Raw genomic sequence first — 21,787 nt, forward strand, 5'->3', positions numbered from 1 at the left:
ATCCCTGGGAACAGCCCATAGAGCACAGACTCCTGTGTTACAGAGCTGCTTGGGATGAACCTCAACAAAAACTACTGCATCTCTTTCCACACCTGCTTTGCAAAGACACATTCCAGAAGGAGGTGTGCCACCAAAGCCACCTTGAGGGCAGCATGCTGAGGCGGGGAGATTCCAGGCGTGAAGGAAGGATCTGACGGGGAGGGCTCTTCTCACCACCAGCCAAGCTCCGTCTTGGTGCTTTGTTGGAAAGTTCTGACGATGAGGTATTCTGACAAAATGATTTTGGCAGTCAGCTCTGGGAACCATCCGACAGGATCCACCATCTCCTTTTCCCGTAGGGTCTTGAGAACATTCCGTGCAGACCACTGCCTGACGGATTGGTGGTCAAAGGTGTTTCCCCCCCACCAAAACACCTACTTTTTACATCTGACCTTGCCCCCACCCCCCACAAACTGCACAAAGTTTAAGGTTCAACACTTCCCACCATACCTGACACCCATTACATTTATTTGACCGCGTTTCCACCCCCCAACCCCCACCAAACTGAAAATCTTACCTCCTCCCCCCCTCTCCACCAGTGTGGGGCTGCGTTTCCCCGGATGGGAATGTGAAGGCACAGGAGTGCCGGCCACAGTGCCAAAGAACATGGCGGGCTCTCAAGGTCACAGGTAAGTCCACATAAATTTATTAATTTCATTCATTTGAATATTTAAATTGTTTTCCGAGTTGCCATGTTCCTCAAGAAGCTTCACTATAACAGTATCTCACCGAGAGACTTGACTATGAAATACATGGAACAGCATGTAGTTTCTGTATTTATGTGATAGTTACACACGAAACTCAACAGAAAAGGTTGTGGCTTGTCTATTCCAGTGTCAGTAAATTTTTAATGCTGTGATAAGTCTTAATTACTACCAAACAATTGCTCTGGCACGAAAAATAAACTTTTTAAAATGTGCAGTCTCATTCCTTCAGATTTTAAAATAAAAAAGTACATTTTTTAAACTTTTTCTTTCCTTCTCTTTTATCTCTCTCTCTCTCTTAATCCCATCTTTAATTCCCTCTCTTTGCTTTCTGTACATGACTTGACATTAAATTAAATATTTCCTGGTTCAGACTAGACCCGATTTTAACCCATTCAAAACCCACCCACTTGCATGGAGTTAAAATCAGGCCCATAAATATGCTTCAGTAAGGATTCTTCAATCTGATGGGTCAAGGAGATATACAATCGTTTGCTCTATTCATACAGGTCCCAGAACACCTATAGAGGGGGTGCTGCACCAAAACAGCTTTCTAATCACAGCAGGTTACAGTGCAAAAGCCCGTAGAAATTTTGTGGGCAGGTTTGAGTGTAATGAACGGCTGTTTATTCGCCACTAACCACAAAATCCAGGCCATTGTGTATTTGGCTTGCAGTATACTTAAGCTGGAAGCACTCAATGCTCTTGGTGTCGACACAGGAGCCCTGATTTAAATCTGGAGCATGCTTCAGATGGAGGAACAAGGCAAACGCCAACCACCCACCAGCCACCTCTCCCCCCACCCCCCCATACCCCGGCAGCATGTGGCCTAGGTGATTTTAACTGCCAGGCCTTGTCTGCATGCTTCAGGTCAGCTGCTCATCCAAAATGGACAATAAACAGCAGCTGTGCAGCGGGCAGGAGTAGAGGAAGGGACAAGACGTTAGTAAACTTGTACATTTCTGCATGAATTTGGTGAGTTTCTGTAACTTGTTCAGGGAAACCATCTCTATCTCCCTAAAATGGTGATTAACATTTGCAACCATCTTCCCCAGAGGGAATATACGAATTATTTCAATTTAGCAAGACAAGGTTCATGCAGATGAAAAACCTTTCTTTATTGGAAGAACTTGGTGGCCATTTGTTGCATGAAGACCCACCTCCTTTTTCCTGGGATTAATTGCCACTCTACATCAGTTCTGATGAAAGGTCATTGACCTGAAACATTAACTCTGTTTTGCCCTCAATAGATGCTGCTTGCTCTGCTGAGCATTTGTAGCATTTTTTACTTTTTACTTAGTTACAGAAGACCGAAGCTCATTGCCTGATCCCCATTTGATAAATAGGGAACCTTAAAGGCCAGAATATTAATCACTTTTAAAATAAAAGCATTTGAAAAAGAATACACCTCAAAATAGCATTTGAGTAAACTAAAATATTGTTAATTTTCTTTGTGTTTCCCTTACTGTTTCACACCACTTTCATTATCCGTATTTTGAAGCTTCAGAGGAGAGATTGAGTTTCCAGCTCTTATCCTGTTGCTAGTAGTTTCCAGCTTTACATAATGATCAAAGCACAAAGGTGGAAGAACCAGGGGTTGAAGCACTGGAAGACATTGCATCGAAGTACATTACATAGTGTTCCTTTGGAACCATTTCATCAGGCATATAATCAGTGCTGCAGTTGTCCTAATGTAAAAGCAATATTGTTTATATTGACACAAATCACTTAATCCCCAACAGCAATTTACTCAACTTTCTGGTGATAAGTACGTTGCATACAGCTGAGCAAGTTCATCAGCATTAGTATGGCAAATTTCCAATACAATGAAACATAAATGAGTCAACAAATGAGATATTTGACTGGAGCTGGATTATGACCTGCTTTGTACTATCAAATATGAAACTTTGAAGGGAATTTTACTTTACTTTGCAATCCATCCTACGCACTGCAGTCTTAAAACAATCTTCAAAGATTGGCCTGAATCACAACAAGGTCACCCACAAAAAGAATGCTAACAGAGCTTACAAAATACTGTGAATTGTATGAATAACAGAAATAGTGCACAAATTATAGGGTGAACTACCATTTAGTAGTGTTACTACTAGCAATCATAATAATAGGTATAAAGAATAACTAGGCACAAACAGAAAATTGGCAAGTTTTCCTACTAAGTATGAAACTCCATTATAGTTTGTGTTACCACCGAGATGGGAAAAGTGCACTGTTTTTCCTAGTTTCACTTCTCCACAGGTCACAACATATATTTAAATGTTAACCCAGTTACCGATATGGTCAATCATAGACTCTACTCTTTATCGCAGAATAAAACACCAACCAAGTTTCTTCAATAAATAACAAAATTATCAGTTTATTATAAAACAAGACATAACCAGAAATGAAGCAAAGCATTAACACACAGATTGAAATATGAAACTTCCCTTTTAACTTAGCCACACTCACACACACACCAACCCACACCTGTTAACCAAAAAAGAGATTTTCTCTTTAGAGCTCTATTACAAAAAAAACAGAAAAAGAGTACTTTGGCCAAGTTCTTGAAGAAAAGAAGATGTGGAAAGATGTCAATTGTCCTTTTTTTAGTTTGGCACCCCTAATTCGCATAGGCGGCTGTCACTGGGATCTTTCTTTGGAGTAATTCGGTCAGGCGGCGTTGAGGATTTTGTTACGACTGAGGTGGGAGCAATGCACTGTCAATTCAGTCCCATCACTTCACAGGTCACAGCATATTATTAAAGTTTTCCCAACCAACAGGAAAACAGCTAAATTAAACACTCTAGTAGCCCCCAAAATAAAACAGACCAAACTAGGTATCTTTAGAGTCAGAGTGATACAGCACTGAAACAGGCCCTTTGGCCCACCGAGTCTGTGCCGACCAACAACCACCCATTTATACTAATCCTACATTAATCCCCATATTCCCGACCACATTCCCACCATTTTTCTACCACCTACCTACATTAGGGGCAATTTATAATGGCCAATTTACCTATCAGTCTTTGGCTGTGGGAGGAAACCGGAGCACCCGGCGGAAACCCACGTGGTCACAGGGAGAACTTGCAAACTCCGCACAGGCAGTACCCAGAACTGAACCCGGGTCGCTGGAGCGGTGCTAACCACTGCACCACTGTGCCACCCAACAACAAATTAATTTAGACAACAAATTAATTATTTATTAAAACTAAATCTTAAACACTATTAACACAAAAACTATGTTTAAAGACCTTACAACTTCTTATTTTTAACCTAACTCCCCATTCACACACATAGGGCTGAATTTTACGTCACCCCAGTGGGTCAGATGGTGGCGTGGAGGTGGCATAAAATTGAGCGGGAGTCTCCGGGAGGCCTTCTAGCCCTGCTCCCGCCTCCAGCCAACTTTACGGTGGTCGGGTGAGGGGGGAGGAAATGGCCCACCTGCCCGAGGCCAATCAAGGCCCTTAAGTAGCCCACCTCCATGGGTATTTTACCTATGGCAAGCGGGCAAGCTGGGGACATGAAAGGCCACCCAGCGATAGTTGCCGGCCTTTCGGCGCGCCGGGGGGGTGCCATGGCACTCAGGTACAGGGTGCCCGATTGAGGGCCGCCCCCGCCTCCCAACCCACTCCTGGGACCCAACACCCCTCTCCCGCCAAATGACTACCCTTGCCTCACCACCACAACCGATCACTGCCCCGGCGAGGAAAGCCCAACTTACCTGAAGTCCTGGCTCCATGGTGTCGGCTGGGCTGCAGTCCCAGCAATGGCCACTGCTCCCGGTGGCACTGCTGGGACTAAGAGCTGCCGTCCCACTGATTGGCCAACAGCCCACTGAGATGGGACCTCCTCCCTCAAGCGGGTGGAAGTCCCCCTCGGGACAATTAAAGCCCAGGGACCCGTAAAATGCGGGTCAGATGCAGGTTTGCCACTGAGTTTTACATCGTTGGCGCAATACCATCGGCTTACAGTAAAATCCAGTCCATATACTCAAAAATCAACGGTGAACCGGTTTCCTTTTTAAAAAAATTATGTTTTTAAAATTTGCTGTTTTTTAAGAATAAATAAAAAACTGTGTTGTTTAATCTTTGTGGGTTACATTCCTGATGGGTGAGGTTTCCTACTGTAAAAATAATCAAATGCTACTCGAAGTCTCCACTTGGATTTGATGAAACAGTCCTTCAATAGATAGGCATTCAAAGCACTTTGGCTGCAGCAGGCATCAAACAGTTCTTTAAACAAGGATGTTAGCAATGGGTCTAAAAACCAACAGTCTCACTGTAGAAACTTTGCTGTGAATTCCAGAAAACACAATCAGTCAAGAGAGGTTCAATCTTGAAGCAAAGAGTTTTTGGGTTGGAAGTAGAGAAAAAGAGTTTTGTTACCTCCAGCAATATGAATGGTCTCTTCAAAGGGGTTTTCTCCTTAGGCAATTAACACAACCTGTAGCTCATTGTAGAATTTCTGCTGAGAGAAATAGACAGCTCGTGGCTTCAGTAACATCGCTTCGCTGGTGTCTCTCAAAACTGGTTTCAGTTGGTTTTTTACACAGTCAAATTGAAACATTATACCATATGACTTCCTGCCATTGCACCGGCCCCCAGGCCACTATCATAAATTGCTACCTTGAAGGGCTTAGGGAAATCTGGGGCTACCAACACTGGCTCATTCATCAATGGCAGTGTACCAAATGCAGCTGGTACACTGCACCTCTTATTTTATGAAGGCACACTGTTTTTAAACAGAGTCTTAAAGGCACACTGATTTAATCCAAGGAGAGAATAAATACAGTTCTGTGACAATTTATCCGGCATGTTTTCCAGTGTCTATGGAGAAATGCGGCAACCGGGGTTTCAGGCAGGCCTTTCAGGAGGAATGCATTATCAATTCCTTTCTTTCTTACACTCGCTTCTAAGAGTTTCTCAAAGAGATAGAAAAACTGGTAAGCTTTTCAAAGAGATAGGAAAGCTGAGTTGGGGTTTTGTCCTTCAGGTTGATTTTTAAACTGTCCAAAGCAAAACTAAAAACAATCTCAAGAGTCAAGCTTTCTGACCCCGATAAATCTTGACCTGTCACTTCTCTGTAAGCATGGGCAAAAAGCCCATGCTGGGTACTTATCTGACGACAAGTGACTTCCAGTACTTGTTGTTTGTAAACAAGTCTAAAAGACCTTTCGATGAACTTTCTTTTTTGAAAAAAAAACAAATTCTAGCATCTATAGTATCAGTTGTTTTGTTTCAAAACACAAGTCCTCAAAAGTTAACAAAAAATGGAAGTACTTTTGGAACCCTTGGAGGAATGAAACACCATTTTTAAATGCATTTCAGTACAAAATATGGGAAAAATAGAAGATGAAAAATATTAAAACACACTTACACACTCATTCTCATTCACTCTTTATCTGTAGCTAATACGGTTCTGCTTTGTACCATCTTTGCACTCAGATAACGCAAAGCAAAGTCAAATTCTGGATAAAGCATCTGCAATCACATGATTTTACCCTGCAATGTGGATAATCTTTAAGTGATAAGGTTGCAATAGTAAACTCCATCGAAATATTTTGGCATTCTGGTTCTTGAATTTTTCTACAGTCTCTGGGGTTATGATTAGTATATACCAGTGTCTCTCTGTAGTCGTGATGGACATAGAACTCAAAATGCTTAAGGGCTAGAAATAACCCGAGGATTTCTTTTTCCACTGTTGAATATCTTTTTTGGTGTTGATTTAGCTTTTTGGAAAAGTAACCCCCACTGGCCTTTCTATGCCTGATTAATCGTCTTGTAACAGGACTGCACCGGCCCCCAGGCCACGATCATAAATTGCTACCTTGAAGGGCTCAGGGAAATCTGGGGCTACCAACACTGGCTCATACATCAAAATTGCTTTCAGCCTCTCAAGAAATCTGGTTCACTAATGTCCTTCAGGGAAGGAAGTCTGCTGTCCTTACCTGGTCTGGCCTGCATGTGACGCCAGACCCACAGCAAAGTGGTTAACTCTTACAAGCCCTCTGAAATGGCCAAGCAAGCCACTCAGTTGTACCTTACCGCTATGAAGTCAATAAAAAGGAATGAAACCGGACGGAACACCCGGCATTGACCGAGGCACTGGAAACGACAACGGCAAACCCAGCCCTGTCGACCCTGCAAATTCCCCCTTACTAACATCTGGGGGCTTGTGCCAAAGTTGGGAGAGCTGTCCCACAGACTAGTCAAGCAACAGCCTGACATAGTCATACTCACGGAATCATACCTCACAGACAATGTCCCAGACACTGCAATTGCTATCCCTGGGTATGTCCTGTCCCACCGGCAGGACAGAACCAACAGAGGTTGCGGGACAGTGGTCTACAGAAGGGAGGGAGTTGCCCTGGGAGTTCTCAACATCGACTCCGGACCCCATGAAGTCTCATGGCATCAGGTCAAACATGGGCAAGGTAACTTCCTACTGATTACCACCTACTGCTCTCCCTCAGCTGATGATTCAGTACTCCTCCATGTTGAACACCACTTGGAGGAAGCACTGAGGGTGGCAAGGGCACAAAATGTACTCTAGGTGGGGGACTTCAATGTCCATCACCAAGAGTGGCTTGGTAGCACCACGACTGACCGAGCTGGCCGAGTACTAAAGGATATAGCTGCTAGACTGGGTCTTCGGCAGGTGGTGAGAGAACCAACAAGAGGGAAAAACATACTTGACCTTGTTCTCACCAATCTGCCTGCCACAGATGCTTCTGTCCATGACTGTATTGGTAGGAGTGACCACCGCACAGTCCTTGTGGAAACAAAGTCCCGCCTTCACATTGAGGATACCGTCCATCGTGTTGTGTGGCATAATCACCGTGCTAAATGGGATAGATTCCAAACAGATCTAGCAATGCAAAACTGGGCATCCATGAGGCGCTGTGGGCCATCAGCAGCAGCAGAATTGTACTCAACCACAATCTGTAACCTCATGGCCCGGCATATCCCCCACTCTACCATCACCATCAAGCCAAGAGATCAACCCTGGTTCAATGAAGAGTGCAGGAGGGCATGCCAGGAGCAGCACCAGGCATACCTCAAAATGAGGTGTCAACCTGGTGAAGCTACAACACAGGACTGCTTGCATGCCAAACTGCATAAGCAGCATGCAATAGACAGAGCTAAGCAGATCTAAGCTCTGCAGTCCTGCCACATCCAGCTGTGAATGGTGGTGGACAATTAAACAACTAACTGGAGCAGGTGGCTCCACAAATATCCCCATCCTCAATGATGGGGGAGCCCAGCACATCAGTGCGAAAGATAAGGCTGAAGCATTTGCAACAATCTTCAGCCAGAAGTGCAGAGTTGATCATCCATCTCAGCCCCCTCCTGAAGTCCCCAGCATTACAGATGCCAGACTTCAGCCAATTCGATTCACTCTGCGTGATTTCAAGAAACGACTGAAGGCAATGGATACTACAAAGACTATGGGTCCTGACAATATTCTGACAATAGTACTGAAGACCTGTGCTCCAGAACTTGCTGCACCCCTAGCCAAGCTGTTCGAGTATAGCCACAACACTGGCATCTACCCGGCAATGTGGAAAATTGCCCAAGTATGTCCTGTACACAAAAAGCAGGACAAGTCCAACCCGGCCAATTACCGCCCCATCAGCCTACTCTCAATCATCAGCAAAATGATGGAAGGTGTCATCAACATTGCCATCAAGTAGCACTTGCTTAGCAATAACCTGCTCAATGGAATGAATAAAGAGACTTCCCATCTAGGAAATTAAAAAAAACAACTAATGATGGAACTTAATTGTCTGTGGGATGCTCAGTGATACCCAGTTTGGGTTCCGACAGGGCCGCTCAGCTCCTGACCTCATTATAGCCTTGGTTCAAACATGGACAAAAGAACTGAACTCAAGAGGTGAGGTGAGAGTGACTGCCCTTGACATCAAGGCAGCATTTGACTGAGTATGGCATCAAGGAGCCCTAGTAAAACTGGGGTCAATGGGAATCGGGGGAAAACTCTCTGCTGGTTCGAGTCATATCTAGCACAAAGGAAGATGGCTGTGGTTGTTGGAGGTCAATCATCTGAGCTCCAGGCCATCACTGCAGGAGTTCCTCAGAGTAGTGTCCTAGGCCCAACCATCTTCAGCTGCCTCATCAATGACCTTCCTTCAATCATAAGGTCAGAAGTGGGGAGGTTCGCTGATGATTGCACAATGTTTAGCATCATTCGCGACTCCTCAAATACTGAAGCAGTCCGTGTAGAAATGCAGCAAGACCTGGACAATATCCAGGCTTGGGCTGATAAGTGGCAAGTAACATGTGCGCCACACAAGTGCCAGGCAATGACCATCTCCAACAAGAGAGAATCTAACCATCTCCCCTTGACATTCGACAGCATTACCATCGCTGAGTCCCCCACTTTCAACATTCTAGGGGCTACCATTGACCGAAAACTGAACTGGAGTAGCCATCTAAATACCGTGGCTACAAGAGCAGGACAGAGGCTAGGAATCCTGCGGCGAGTAACTCACCTCCTGACTCCGCAAAGCCTGTCCACCATCTACAAGGCACAATGTCAGGAGTGTGATGGAATACTCTCCACTTGCCTGGATAGGTGCAGCTCCAACAACACTCAAGAAGCTCGACACCATCCAGGACAAAGCAGCCTGCTTGATTGGCACACCATCCACAAACATTCACTCCCTCCATCACCAATGCACAGTGGCAGCAGTATGTACCATCTACAAGATGCACTGCAGCAACGCACCAGGGCTCCTTAGACAGCACCTTCCAAACCTGCGACCTCTACCACCTCGAAGGACAAGAGCAGCAGATGCATGGGAACATCACCACCTGCAAGTTCCTGTCCAAGTCACACACCATCCTGACTTGAAACTATATCGCTGTTCCTCCACTGTCGCTGGATCAAAATCTTGGAACTCCATTCCTAACAGCACTGTATACCTACCTCACATGGACTGCAGCGGTTCAAGAAAGCAGCTCACCACCAACTTCTCAAGGGCAATTGGGGATGGGCAATAAATGCTGGCCTAGCCAGTGACGCCCACCTCCCATGAATGAATTAAAAAAAATGAAATGCTTGGCACTCCCCTGACCTCACTGCCTTGGGTTTCTTTTTTTGCAGCAAATCTGTCAGTGGAGCAGCTATAGTATTGAAATTTGGTACAAACATTCAGTAGAAACCACACATCATCAAGAATCTCATGATTTCTAGCTTAGTCATAGGTGTGGAAACTCCACAATTCTTGTACTTTTGCTGTTCTTATCAACACTTGTCCTTGCACTACTATATGCCCGAGGCAGCTTACTCTGGCATTTGCACATTTACTTTTGGCATCTAGCTGTTCCAAGTGGTCCTTCCAAGTACCAGTGTATACCAGCACATGGTCAAGGTAAACCACACAGTTAGGAACACTGGATACCACTTGGTTCATTCACCTCTGAAAAGTGGCTGGGGCATTTTTTAGCCTGACTGGCATCACTTGGCATTGGAAAGGACTGCCTGGTGTGACAAAGGATGATATTTCTTTAGCTCGGAGTGTTAAAGGAACCTGCCAGTATCCCTTTAACAAATCTATTTTTGTAAGAAACGTGGCACTGCCGACTCTGTCAATACAGTCTTCCAAGCGAGGAATTGGGTTGGAATCTGTCTTTGTTACTGCAATATCCTTTCTGTGGTCTATGCAAAATCCAGTTGAACCATCAGGTTTCGGCATTAACACTGTTGGGGAACTCCAGCTGCTTTGACTGGGCTCAATTAGGTGGTTTTCCAGCATGTATTAGATTTCTGCTTTTTATGGCCCTGTTTGTCTGGACTTAAGCAATAAGCATGCTGTTTTATAGGAAAGGATTCCCCTACATCCACATAATGTGTGGCGAAGGTTGTATATACTGGCTTGGCCCTACAGACTCCTTTAAATGCATTGAGTAGCCTTGTTAGGTTTTATCGTATGAAAGCATAGCATCCAATCTCCCTAATACTTCAGTGTTAACTAACCAGATAGTAGGAGGTTCAATTTGAGAATTGTCTAGTCCTCCTTCTGCCTCATCCTCACTATCCCTTTCAACCTTCACTGTCCCTATTACCCAACATATCTGTGCTTGCTTATCCTCCTCTTGGCGATGATATTTTTTCATCATATTGAGATGACACAGCCGATTGTTTTACCAGTGATCTGGGGTGTCAATCAAATAATTTACTTTAGCAATTCTCTTGACCACTTTATATGGACCACTGAACCATGCTTTCAGCAGTTCACCCTGTAAAGGCAGTAATACTAACACCTCATCCCCTGGTTGAAATGTTCAGGTCTCAGCATGCTTGCCTGCCCACCTCTTCATGGTTGTTTGGGAAGCTTTAAGGTGTTCCTGAACCACTTTGCAGGCTCTTGTGTGCCATTCCCGGAACACAGATACATAATCTAACACGGAAGTTTCGTCCCAAAAACCTTTCTTTAATTAGTTTTAGAGGACCTCTTAACTCATGTCCATAAACTAATTCAAAAGGACCAAAACCTGTAGACTCATTAGGTGAATCTCTAGTAGCAAACAAAAGAAATTCTAGCCCTTTATCCCAATCATGGGGATATTCATGACAGTATGCACTGATCATCATTTTGAGGGTCCTTGTGTCTGTGGGTGATATGCTGAAGACTTTAACTGTGTTATACCCAAATTACCCATAACTTTCTGAAAAATTTTAGACATAAAATTGGAGCCTTGATCCGGCTACATCTCAATCGGTAATCCATATCTAGTGAAGAACTGGGTTATCTTCTCTACCACTACCTTAGCAGAGTTTGTTCTCAAGGAGTTCTGAAGAAGGGTCACTGACCTGAAACGTTAACTCTGCTTCTCGCTCCACAGATGCTGCCAGACCTGCTGAGTATTTCCAGCATTTCTTGTTTTTATTTGTTCTCGAGGGAATGGCCTCTGGGAACCGAATAGCCATTTCCATGATAGTGAGTATATATTGGTGTCCCACTTTTGTTTTTGGTAAAGGTCCTACAGAGTCTACCAACACCCAACTAAATGGTTCCCCAAAAACTGGTATGGGAATTAGAGGTGCCTGTTTTATGGCAGGTTGTAGTTTTCCCACAATCTGGCATGTTTTACCAAACTGCACCAGGTCCTTGGAAAGACCTGGCCAGTAAAAATGTCAACTTATACACAACTGGGTCTTCTGTATCCCCACATGTCCTGCTAGAGGAATTTCATGTGCTATCCTTAATATTTCTCGGCGGTACCACTATCTGGTGAACACTGTCCATTTGTTGTCCGCAGGTCTGTGGGGAGGTCTCACAATATAGTATCCTTCCAGAACTCCTTTTGCCTCAGCTTCAGTTAGAGCAGATTGTGGCACTTTATTTAACTCTGGATGGGCTTGCTGAGCCTTGATTAGAAGAAGGCTTACTGAACATTTCATTCGGATTATCCAAATCCCCAAAGAAAGTTTCAGATATTTGGCTATCTGTCTGTGGTGCCATTTTTACATCCGACAATGGAACTTGTTTAGCCATTGCCTATTCCTAATTCCTAATTCCCTTAGGTATCTTGTTCACATCTCCCGGACTCTCAGCGGTCTTTGTACTTGACCTTACAGCTGCAGTCAGAGCTACCACCTGATCTGTCATACTCTCAGTCAGGGCCCCTTTCTCTGCATTGGCTTTGTGTACCCCATTAAGTCCATGGGTTTACCCCGTAACTTACAGCATTCTGCACGAAGGTGTCCCACCTTTTGGCAATGGTTACACTTAGGATTTCGGACCTCCCTTCCACCCTCAGCATCTTCATTTCTGGCCTGAGGAGGAGATCCCGGGATGTTCCTAGCTGTCCCTTTTTGTCCCTGGCTACTTGCCTTCCTTTCACCCTCCCACCTTCTATCCTTCTCAGGTTTGTGGGGGTGACAGACAAATGGTTTGATCTTATAAACAAGCTCGTAATCATCAGCAATTTCCGCTGCCTGTCGCAACTTTCTGGTTCTCTACATGGGTTCTTACTAATGGAGGAAGTGAATTTTTTAATTCTTCCAGGAGAATTAATCCCCTAAGGTTCTCATAAGTGGCCTCTACTTTTAGTGCCTGTATCCAATGATCAAAATTAATTTGCTTTACCCTCTCAAATTCTATGTAAGTCTTCCCAGACTGTCTCTGGAGGTTCTGAAATTTCTACCAGTAACCAGGACCAATTCATAAGCAGCAAGAATAGCGTTTTTGCCATCTCATAATCTGCAGAAGTCTCCTCAGAAAGCACGGCATAAACTTCTTGAGTTCTGCCCAGCAACCTGCTTTGCATAAGCAGTGTCCAGCTTTTCTTCAGCCACTTCATCTGTCTGGCTATCTTTTCAAAAGAAATGAAAAATGCCTCTGTGTCCCATTCCTCAAATCTCGGAAGAGCTTGCACAAATTTAAACAGCTCTCCACTGGGTCCTGGGCTGGAGTCAGATCTTTCTTCACCAGAATTTTCCTTGGACCCACGGCCACTCTTTGGCTTAGTTCCAGCTTTTTAACTTCGAATTCCTTTCCATATGTAGTTTAGAAACCATCAAAAACATAAGTAAAAATGGTAAAATGCACTAAACATTTACTGTAAATACTGAACTACAATTTAAGAAGTGTTAGTGACCAGAATATATTTTCTAGCAGAATCAAAAATATGAAGTGAATTTAAAACATTTTGTTAAATTTATGTACAAATTTAAAGTGATATTGTTACGAATGCTGGACCTTGAAACATGATTAAGTCTTAAAGATTGTGATTTTTAAAAGTTCAAAATGGAGACCAGGAGGTCAGCTAATCTCACCTCCACTCTGCAAAAGGCTACCAGGACAATAGAGCGAACAGATCAAAGACTGTTTTCTGAGGAACAGAGACTACAAAACTAACAGCTGAAGAACAATGTGTTTCGTCCTCCCAGACTGTTCGGTTGTAAAACAAGGAATCAGCTATTGAGAACATACAAACAAACAGGCAGGTGGTAACACCTGGGGACAATGGAAAGGCCGAGTAGCTTTGTGAAGCTAGATTTCTGGACTTTGCATTTTGGAGAAGAATAATAAACTATTGAATGCTAGGTTCAGATAAATTTAACAGACTTTCTGGAGGAAAACAGGCTGTAGGGAATGGAACCCATCAGTCAGCAGTGGCAGCCTCACAGAGAACACCCCAGCAGTGGCAGCTGAAGGATGAGAGAGAGAACATCTGCTTTCTGAAGATATACAGGCTGTGGAGCTATGAACCTATTTTGAGAGTCAAAGCTTGTGGAGGAGTAAAGGGCCTACAGGATCACCATAAATCACATTATCCATGGATGTCCAGGATAGAAGCACTTGGAGAAGGGAGCAAAGAAAATATTGATTTTTGAAAAGTCTGGGAGATTCGACCCATTGCAACTGGGGGAAGTTTGGGACTTGTAACTGCAAAGGATTTTGTCATCAAAAAGGACTGTGTAATAGAGTCATAGAGAGGTACAGCACTGAAACAGGCCTTTTGGCCCACTGACTCTGTGCCGACCATCAACCACCCATTTATACTAGTCCTACATTAATCCCATATTCCCTACCACATCCCCACCTTCCCTCAATTCTCCTACCACCTACCTACATTAGGGGCAACTTACAATGGTCAATTTACCTATCAACCTGCAAGTCTTTGGCTGTGGGATGAAACCGGAGCACCCGGCGCAAACCCACACGGTCACAAGGAGAACTTGCAAACTCCGCACAGACAGTACCCAGAACTGAACCCGGGTCACTGGAGCCATGTATGAGTGTTTCCAAATTGTAGTGTTAAGTTAGTAGTGTTTTGCTTCATTTAACTCTTGTACAGTAAAGTTTTTTTGTTTAAAAATGTGAAATCTTGTGGTGTATTTCCTGTGGTAATTACTGGGAATTCAACTTTCTCTTTTTAAAAAGTTAACAGTCCCTAGCGGGATCATTCCAACATTATTTTGACTTTATGCTCCTGGTGAGGAGCCTTGCCCAGTAGGAGCACAAAGTCACAAGATTATCCTTAAATGCCACTAACAAGCGTTATTTCAAAAGGCCATATATTTGATCCCTCTACCTCCAATCTCTTTATGTTTTATTCATTTTTATCAAAAGACATAATAAGATTCTACACTTAGTTAGGCCATGGTATATTTTAGTCCATCCTGTCAGATTATTGGTACATGATAGAGGACTGTGCGATAATGAATTAGACTCCATGGCAGCCAAAGTTTCTACAACAAATCCTGCAACTGGCATTTTATAGCCTTCCGTTTTAATCCAAGTAATTTATACAATCAGAAACACCAAAAATGATCAATGCGATAGGCAGGCCCTGAAGATGAGATTTGGGGCACATCTAGACATGGGCAAAGCCACGTCTGCAAGTACAAACTAGGCTGAAATATATCTAACGATAAACTGGTAAACAGTTGAAGCTCCAGAAATAAAAGGTATTATGTGGCCTTCAAATGTTTTCCTTTTAGTTTAATCATTATGTGCTTTTTTAAAAAGTTATTTTCTGTTGTCCTGCTTACCCAGTAATAAAATTGAATTATCAAATCTTAAAAATACACTAAATGACCTTTTAACAGACATCCAAATGATATCTATGTATTTTTAAACTTCAAAGATGGATTACAGCTTTACAGTTATGCCTGCAGATATTATCACATACCTTACTCTAATTCTGAATTCATGGTAAACCAAATTGTGTTCTGCTGCATCTTTTATTTACTTGTAAAGAACTAACAGATATACTTACCACAGAAACATTCCATGAGTAAAGGCCACATAATGCTTGAATTAAAGTCATGAGTGAGTTATGTAGATCCTTGTAATGAATGGGATAAAATGATACTCCACAGTAGCACACTGAATTTTTGTACTATAAGCAGCACACTGAATGCTCTATTTATACTACATTAAATAACACAAGCTTCTGCTCTTCAGAGCTGGTCATTGAGTTTCAAGATCATGAACATGACCTAACAAGACATTTATGATGAAACATATATGACCAATTAGAGCCTCACATTTCAGAAGAGTTTTTCTAAACTGGATATAGAGCTACTGAAATGGTTTAGCTCCATGGTTAAGTAATGCATGTACAAATAACTTGGATATGAATTGAATGTCAGTTCTGTATTTTGCTTCAAAACTCCAAACACAGACTGCAGCTTGGAACAGTGACATGCAGGTTTGACAGTGGGCAGACCGTGACATCAAACAGCCTCTGATCTGATGCACATTCTTCAAACGTGGACTGCGCAGGTCCAGCAATTGTCGTGTCCTAATCACTCACAGCTGTATGTGTTCAGCTGCTCAAGGGACCACCCACAAGAGCTATTTAAAGGGCCAGCCTTCCAACTTATAGGTGAAGTGCTTTTCACTTACATTTGCTCTTGCAAAGTTTGTGGAAGTAATGTGGTGTGTTCTGAAAGAGTTTTGGTGACTTGCTGGTTTTGGAAGGGTGTGTTGCTCCATCCAGACAGGGAGGCCAGAGGAATTTTCTACCCTCTGTACAAAAGCATGCTTGAGTTACTAGGACTGTAACTACAGTCCTTCTGGGTCTGCAGCACGACAGGGACATGGAGCTGAGGCTGCAGAGAGGGGAAGCTGTGCATAGAGGGAGGAGGAGGAGGAGGGGTCTCCACAGAAGACCCTACCCACCAAAGGTAGGGAGCAATGCCTGAGGCAACTGCGATTCACCAAGGAGGTGGTCACAGAACTGTGCGACCTCCTTCAACAGGGCCTGCAGCCTCACAGCAGGGCAAGGACGGTGCTACCAGTCGACATCAAGGCCATCATTGCTCTCAACTGCTCTGCAACCAGACCCTTCCACATGGGAGTAGGCTACATTGCTGACATTTCCAGTTCATTATCCATTTCTGTTCCAAGAGGTGACAGAGGATCTGTACAATAGGAGAGATTTCATCATCTCTCTAATCAGAGAGGAGTGGGCACATGGATTTGCCAGGGTAGTGGGATTCCCAAAGATGCAGGAAGTCATCAATTGCATGTATGTGGCTCTGCGTACCCCACATCTAAATGGGGGAGAAGTACAGGGACCACAAAGTGTTCCACTTCATTAATGTGTGGTTGGTATGTGGCTGTGTCCAGGCCATTATGTTAGTGAATGCCCTCTCTGGGAGCCCAAGACAGAGGCACAGAGGCAATACAATCAATGCCACTTGCTCACTAGGACAGCCAATGAGCCGGCCATCAGGCTTCTCAAATGTGATTCCGGTGCCTGGACCAGTCGGGGGGCATCCTCTAATACACTCCTGATAGGATCTCGCTCATTGCGGAGATCTGCTTCGCTCTATGGACCTCCAGAGAGTTGTGGACTTTGAGGATAGTTCAACCCTGGAACCAGATAGCTGATCGGAGGAAGAGGAGGAGCAGGAGGTGAGAAATAAGGAGGAAGTGGTAGTGGAGGGTGAGGATCGTGCCCCAGATGCACAAGGAGGTAGCCAGGAATGGTGTGGGGTGCGAAGGTTTTGTCAGGATGCCATGAATGTCAGGGATCATTTGATTCAGGAATGTTTTAATGGAGTCCCTCTGATTCAAGATGAAGAGCATGGGATGCAATTCAGTCTGAGAAGCCTGTTGTAACACATCCATTGAAGACGAAGGCTGGAACTCTTACTGCCAATGAAGGATGCACATATGGCCAGAGCCTTTGCCCTCTCCTTGATCGCAGCCTTGATCTCCTTCACCACCTCGTACCACTTTTTCTGTCACGCCACCAATAAAATGAGTCTCAGACGTATGTCTTCAAGGGTGATTCTTTATAAAATGATAACAGAGAAACAGTGCACATAGACAGTAAGAAGACAATCCACTGACCCACTCAGTGCTCTGTGCGATGTGGTGACCTCTGTACTCGGCCATTCCCACGTGGTGCTCCCCTTGTGGCCTTGAAGGATTTTGACCCAGCGACAGTAAAGGAACGGTGATATAGTTCCAAGTCAGGATGGTGTGTGACTTGGAGGGGAACTTGCAGGTGGTGGTGTTCCCATGCACCTGCTGGCCTTGTCCTTCTAGTTGGTAGAGTTCGTGGGTTTGGAAGGTGCTGTCTAAGGAGCCTTGGTGCGTTGCTGCAGTGCATCTAGTAGATGGTACACACTGCTGCCACTGTGCGTCGATGGTGGAGGGAGTGAATGTTTGTGGATGGGGTGCTAATCAAGTGGGCTGCTTTGTCCTGGATGGTCTTGAGTGTTGTTGGAGCTGCACCTATCCAGGCAAGTGGAGAGTATTCCATCACACTCCTGACTTGTGCCTTGTAGATGGTGGACAGGCTTTGGGGAGTCAGGAGGTGAGTTACTTGCCACAGCATTCCTAGACTCTGACCTGCTCTTGTAGCCACAGTATTTATATGGCTACTCCAGTTCAGTTTCTGGTCAATGGTAACCCCCAACATGTTGATAGTGGGGGATTCAGCAATCGTAATGCCATTGAATGTCAAGGGGAGATGGCTAGATTCTCTCTTGTAGGAGATGGTCATTGCCTGGTACTTGTGTGGCGTGAATGTTATTTGCCACTTATCAGTCCAAGCCTGGATATTGTCCAGGTCTTGTTGCATTTCTACACGGACTGCTTCTATGGCCAATGTCATCTGCTCCTGTCCATTAGAAGCTGCATGTATCAGTGGTGACCGATCCTCAGCATCACTTTGGCTAAGAACTGAGGGGTCATTAAGTGTCCTGCGCACACACCCTCCCCATGTTCAGGAGCAGCATGCATGCTGAGGGTTCTCAGATGGTGAGTCTGCTGGAGGATGCAAGCCTTGAGACGGGGGTTGCACTCACCTTGCCAGAGTGAATGAGGTCGTTGAACCTTTTGCGACATTGAATTCATGTTTTTCTAATTATGCTTCTGCCGCTGATGGTGGCAGCTATTTCAACCCAGACCTGTTTGGTTTTGTCTGGTGGCCTCCTCCTGCCAGCCTCCATGAAGATGACCTCCCTCCTCTCCTTCATGGCCTCAAGCATTGCCTCCAGGTCACTATCCAAGAACATGCGTTGGGGGGCGGTGCTGCTGCTCTATCCCAGGTGACAGGCCTCCGGCTTTCCAATGCCATCGTTGCACACTTCACCCCACTCCCAGACTCACAGACACTCTTCTTCTTGCCTCCTTCAGATTTAAATGGCAGCCACAGTAATGGCTGCCATGGGGATTTAAAATTGGGCCTGCACTTCATCTGGCCTGCCCCTGCGGCCTCTAATTGGCTGCCAAACCCAACTTCAATCCAATTAAAGGGTAGCCCCCACAGAAATCGTGACTTTAATCTACTTCCCCTCAGAGGAGGGTTCGGGACCCGACCTCCATTTCCTGCCTCCATCGCGAAAATTCAGCCAATGTTCCATTGTTCTCCACCTGAACAAGTTAAGATGCATCGAGGTAATTAAAAAATCTGACTGTGTACTTTGTATTTACGAGAGTGTTATTTTGCTTTAAAACTTAGTTTTATTTCTAGAGATCGATCCAGTTTTTGGGATGAGAATTTTTTAAAAAACAGCTGGCGCAGACCTCCTTACTGTCTCCAACTAGTTTAAGTATATACAATGCAAAAGACACTTTGGGGAAGAAATTTGCGCTAACGCAAGAAACCAAACAGATTCGTAAGGACTTCTATGATTTGGCAGTTGCGTTAAATGATTACTTCACATCAGTTTTCACTCCTCTGGACAATATCAACTACCAGTTATGGGTTAAATTTTAGATAAGAAATATTAAAATAGCTGAAGAGATCATACTAGACAGAAAATGGACCATTAACGTAGATCAGGGTGCTGATCCAGATGATATCCACCCAGGGGTGATTGAAAAGAGATGGGGGGGGAGGGGGTGGATTTTACAGACCCCCCGATATTGGGGGTCGTGGCGGGGGGGTCTGGAAAATTCCTCCGGGAGAGGGCCGCCACGCATCCGATATCGTGAGGGCCCGGCCTGATATTGCTGGCGGTGGCAAGGCCTCATGGCGGCCCCTCCACCGCTTGGCGACGGGACCGCCATTAACACATTGAAATAAATGTAATTAATGAATTGATTACCTTCAGGATCCCGCTGTCTGTCTTGGTGTGATATTCGTGCCGGTGGCCGGCACTCCCGTGCCTTCAGATCCCTGTTCGGGGAACTGAGGCGTTACACTGGTGGGGAGGGGGGAGCAGGTAAGTTTCTCAGTGCAGGAAGGGAGGGGGAGCAGGATCAAACTAATATCATTGGTGTAGGGGATGGTGGGAAGGACTATAGTGTAAAGTTTATGTACTTTGGGGGGGGAGAAAAGGACAGGTGGACAAGGTAAGTGTTTTTGGTGGGGAGAGTGCAAGTAATTAGTTCTATGGTTATTGGGGGAGTGGGAGAGGGGCAAAATAAATGTTTTCATTTTTTTTCCTTAAATTTCTCTTAAATATTTAAAATTGAAATGTCGGGCTCGAAGCCCTTTAAAAATGGCTTCAGCGTCTGTGCAAAGGCAGCTGACACCATTGCCAGGGATGGACCGCCCGCCCCCTCCACATCATTGGGGGGGGGTCTGGGTAGTTCCCCCCGGGATCTTTAAATGACTCTCTTTTTCGCCTGCTGCCAATTTCGGGAGTATAAATTCCAGCCCGGGGTGTGTGTTTTGTAACTCAATTCACATCGTATGCTTTTTGACATATACTTACCTTCGTGCACACTTCAGACCAGGTTAGTAGAATTTTAAATAAATGGTATCAAATACAAATTAAAATTAACATGCATAAATGCTTAAGATGGAAGAGTTAGAATGGATTTTCTGCTAAACACATGACCCTGCTACATTCCATACCCACTATCCCAGCTCAGGGTCATTATGTATACACAATGGGCTCATTGCAGGACTCAGCCAGCAAGTAAGACCTTGCCACTACAACAGTGGATAATCCTTCTGGTGTTGCAGCAAGAACCCTGCTTAAAGGCGACAGAACTGCCCCCAAAGATCTTCTTACTTTACTTACTGAAGGACTCAGCCAACAGGAGAAAGTAATACAAAGTAAGACTTGAAAAACTGAGCATTTTATCATTGGAACAATGTGGATTATGAGGTGATATAATTGAAGTGTTTAAAATAATAAAAAGGATGGGAAAGGTAGACAGAAGTTGCCTGTTTCCAGTTGATGAGAGTCTATAACAAGAGGCCATCGATGCAAGATTAAGTGCAAGAGATTTAGGACAGAGGACAGGAGAAATTTTCTTACACAAGAGCTGTGAGGCTGTGGAATTCACTTCCCGGGCTAGCAGTTGAGGGAAAAACTGTTAAGAATCAAGATTTAGCTGGGTAGGTGGATGAAAGAAAAAGGGATAAAGGGACTTGGGAATGGGTAGGTACCTGTGATTTAGACTATGCGGTGATGTGCAGGGTAAATGTCAACACAGATTGGTTGGGCCAAATGCCTGCTTCGGTTCTGAAACTTCTATATAACCTATGAAAGGTGTGAGAAATTGTACTAAAAAGTGGAATAGGAGGAAGCCTTTATTAGGCCCTTTCCCGCCATCTAGGGAGAGGGACAGACAAGAGGGAAATGGGCCAGGAATCTTGCATTTATATATGGTGGTTGGGGAAGGGACAATCAGTGACAGTCCCAGCAAGGATAAGGGGTGGTGGGGGGGAAATTAAGACTAGCATGGAGCAGCAGCGCTAGGCCTCATTGATTTTGCCTCTTCTTTTCACCAGTAAGGTGCTCGATTAGGGGTGGGAAGGTAGAGAAAAATTCAAATTTGAATCATTGCAGTTACTTATTTTTATTTTATTTAGAGGTACAGCACTGAAACAGGCCCTTCGGCCCACCGAGTCTGTGCCGACCAAGAACCACCTATTTATATTAACCCTACAGTAATCCCATATTCCCTACCACCTACCTACACTAGGGGCAATTTACAATGGCCAATTTACCTATCAATCTGCAAGTCTTTGGCGGTGGGAGGAAACCGGAGCACCCGGCGGAAATCCACGCAGTCACAGGGAGAACTTGCAAACTCCTCACAGGCAGTACCTAGAATTGAACACAGGTCCCTGGAGCTGTGAGGCTGCGGCGCT

The 21,787-nt window shown here is 44.5% G+C and overlaps 1 protein-coding gene across 1 annotated transcript in view; it reads right to left on the reverse strand.

Annotated features, from left to right (window-relative positions):
- cped1 (cadherin-like and PC-esterase domain containing 1) overlaps positions 1-21,787 on the reverse strand; it is a 312,821-nt gene that overhangs the window by 225,940 nt on the left and 65,094 nt on the right. The window contains exon 5 of the mRNA XM_068050516.1: positions 2,210-2,348. Coding sequence (XP_067906617.1) covers positions 2,210-2,348 — 139 coding nt within the window. The remainder of the gene's footprint in view (positions 1-2,209; positions 2,349-21,787) is intronic.

This window comes from Heterodontus francisci, chromosome 18, assembly GCF_036365525.1.
Source record: "Heterodontus francisci isolate sHetFra1 chromosome 18, sHetFra1.hap1, whole genome shotgun sequence".
Taxonomy (NCBI): domain Eukaryota; kingdom Metazoa; phylum Chordata; class Chondrichthyes; order Heterodontiformes; family Heterodontidae; genus Heterodontus; species Heterodontus francisci.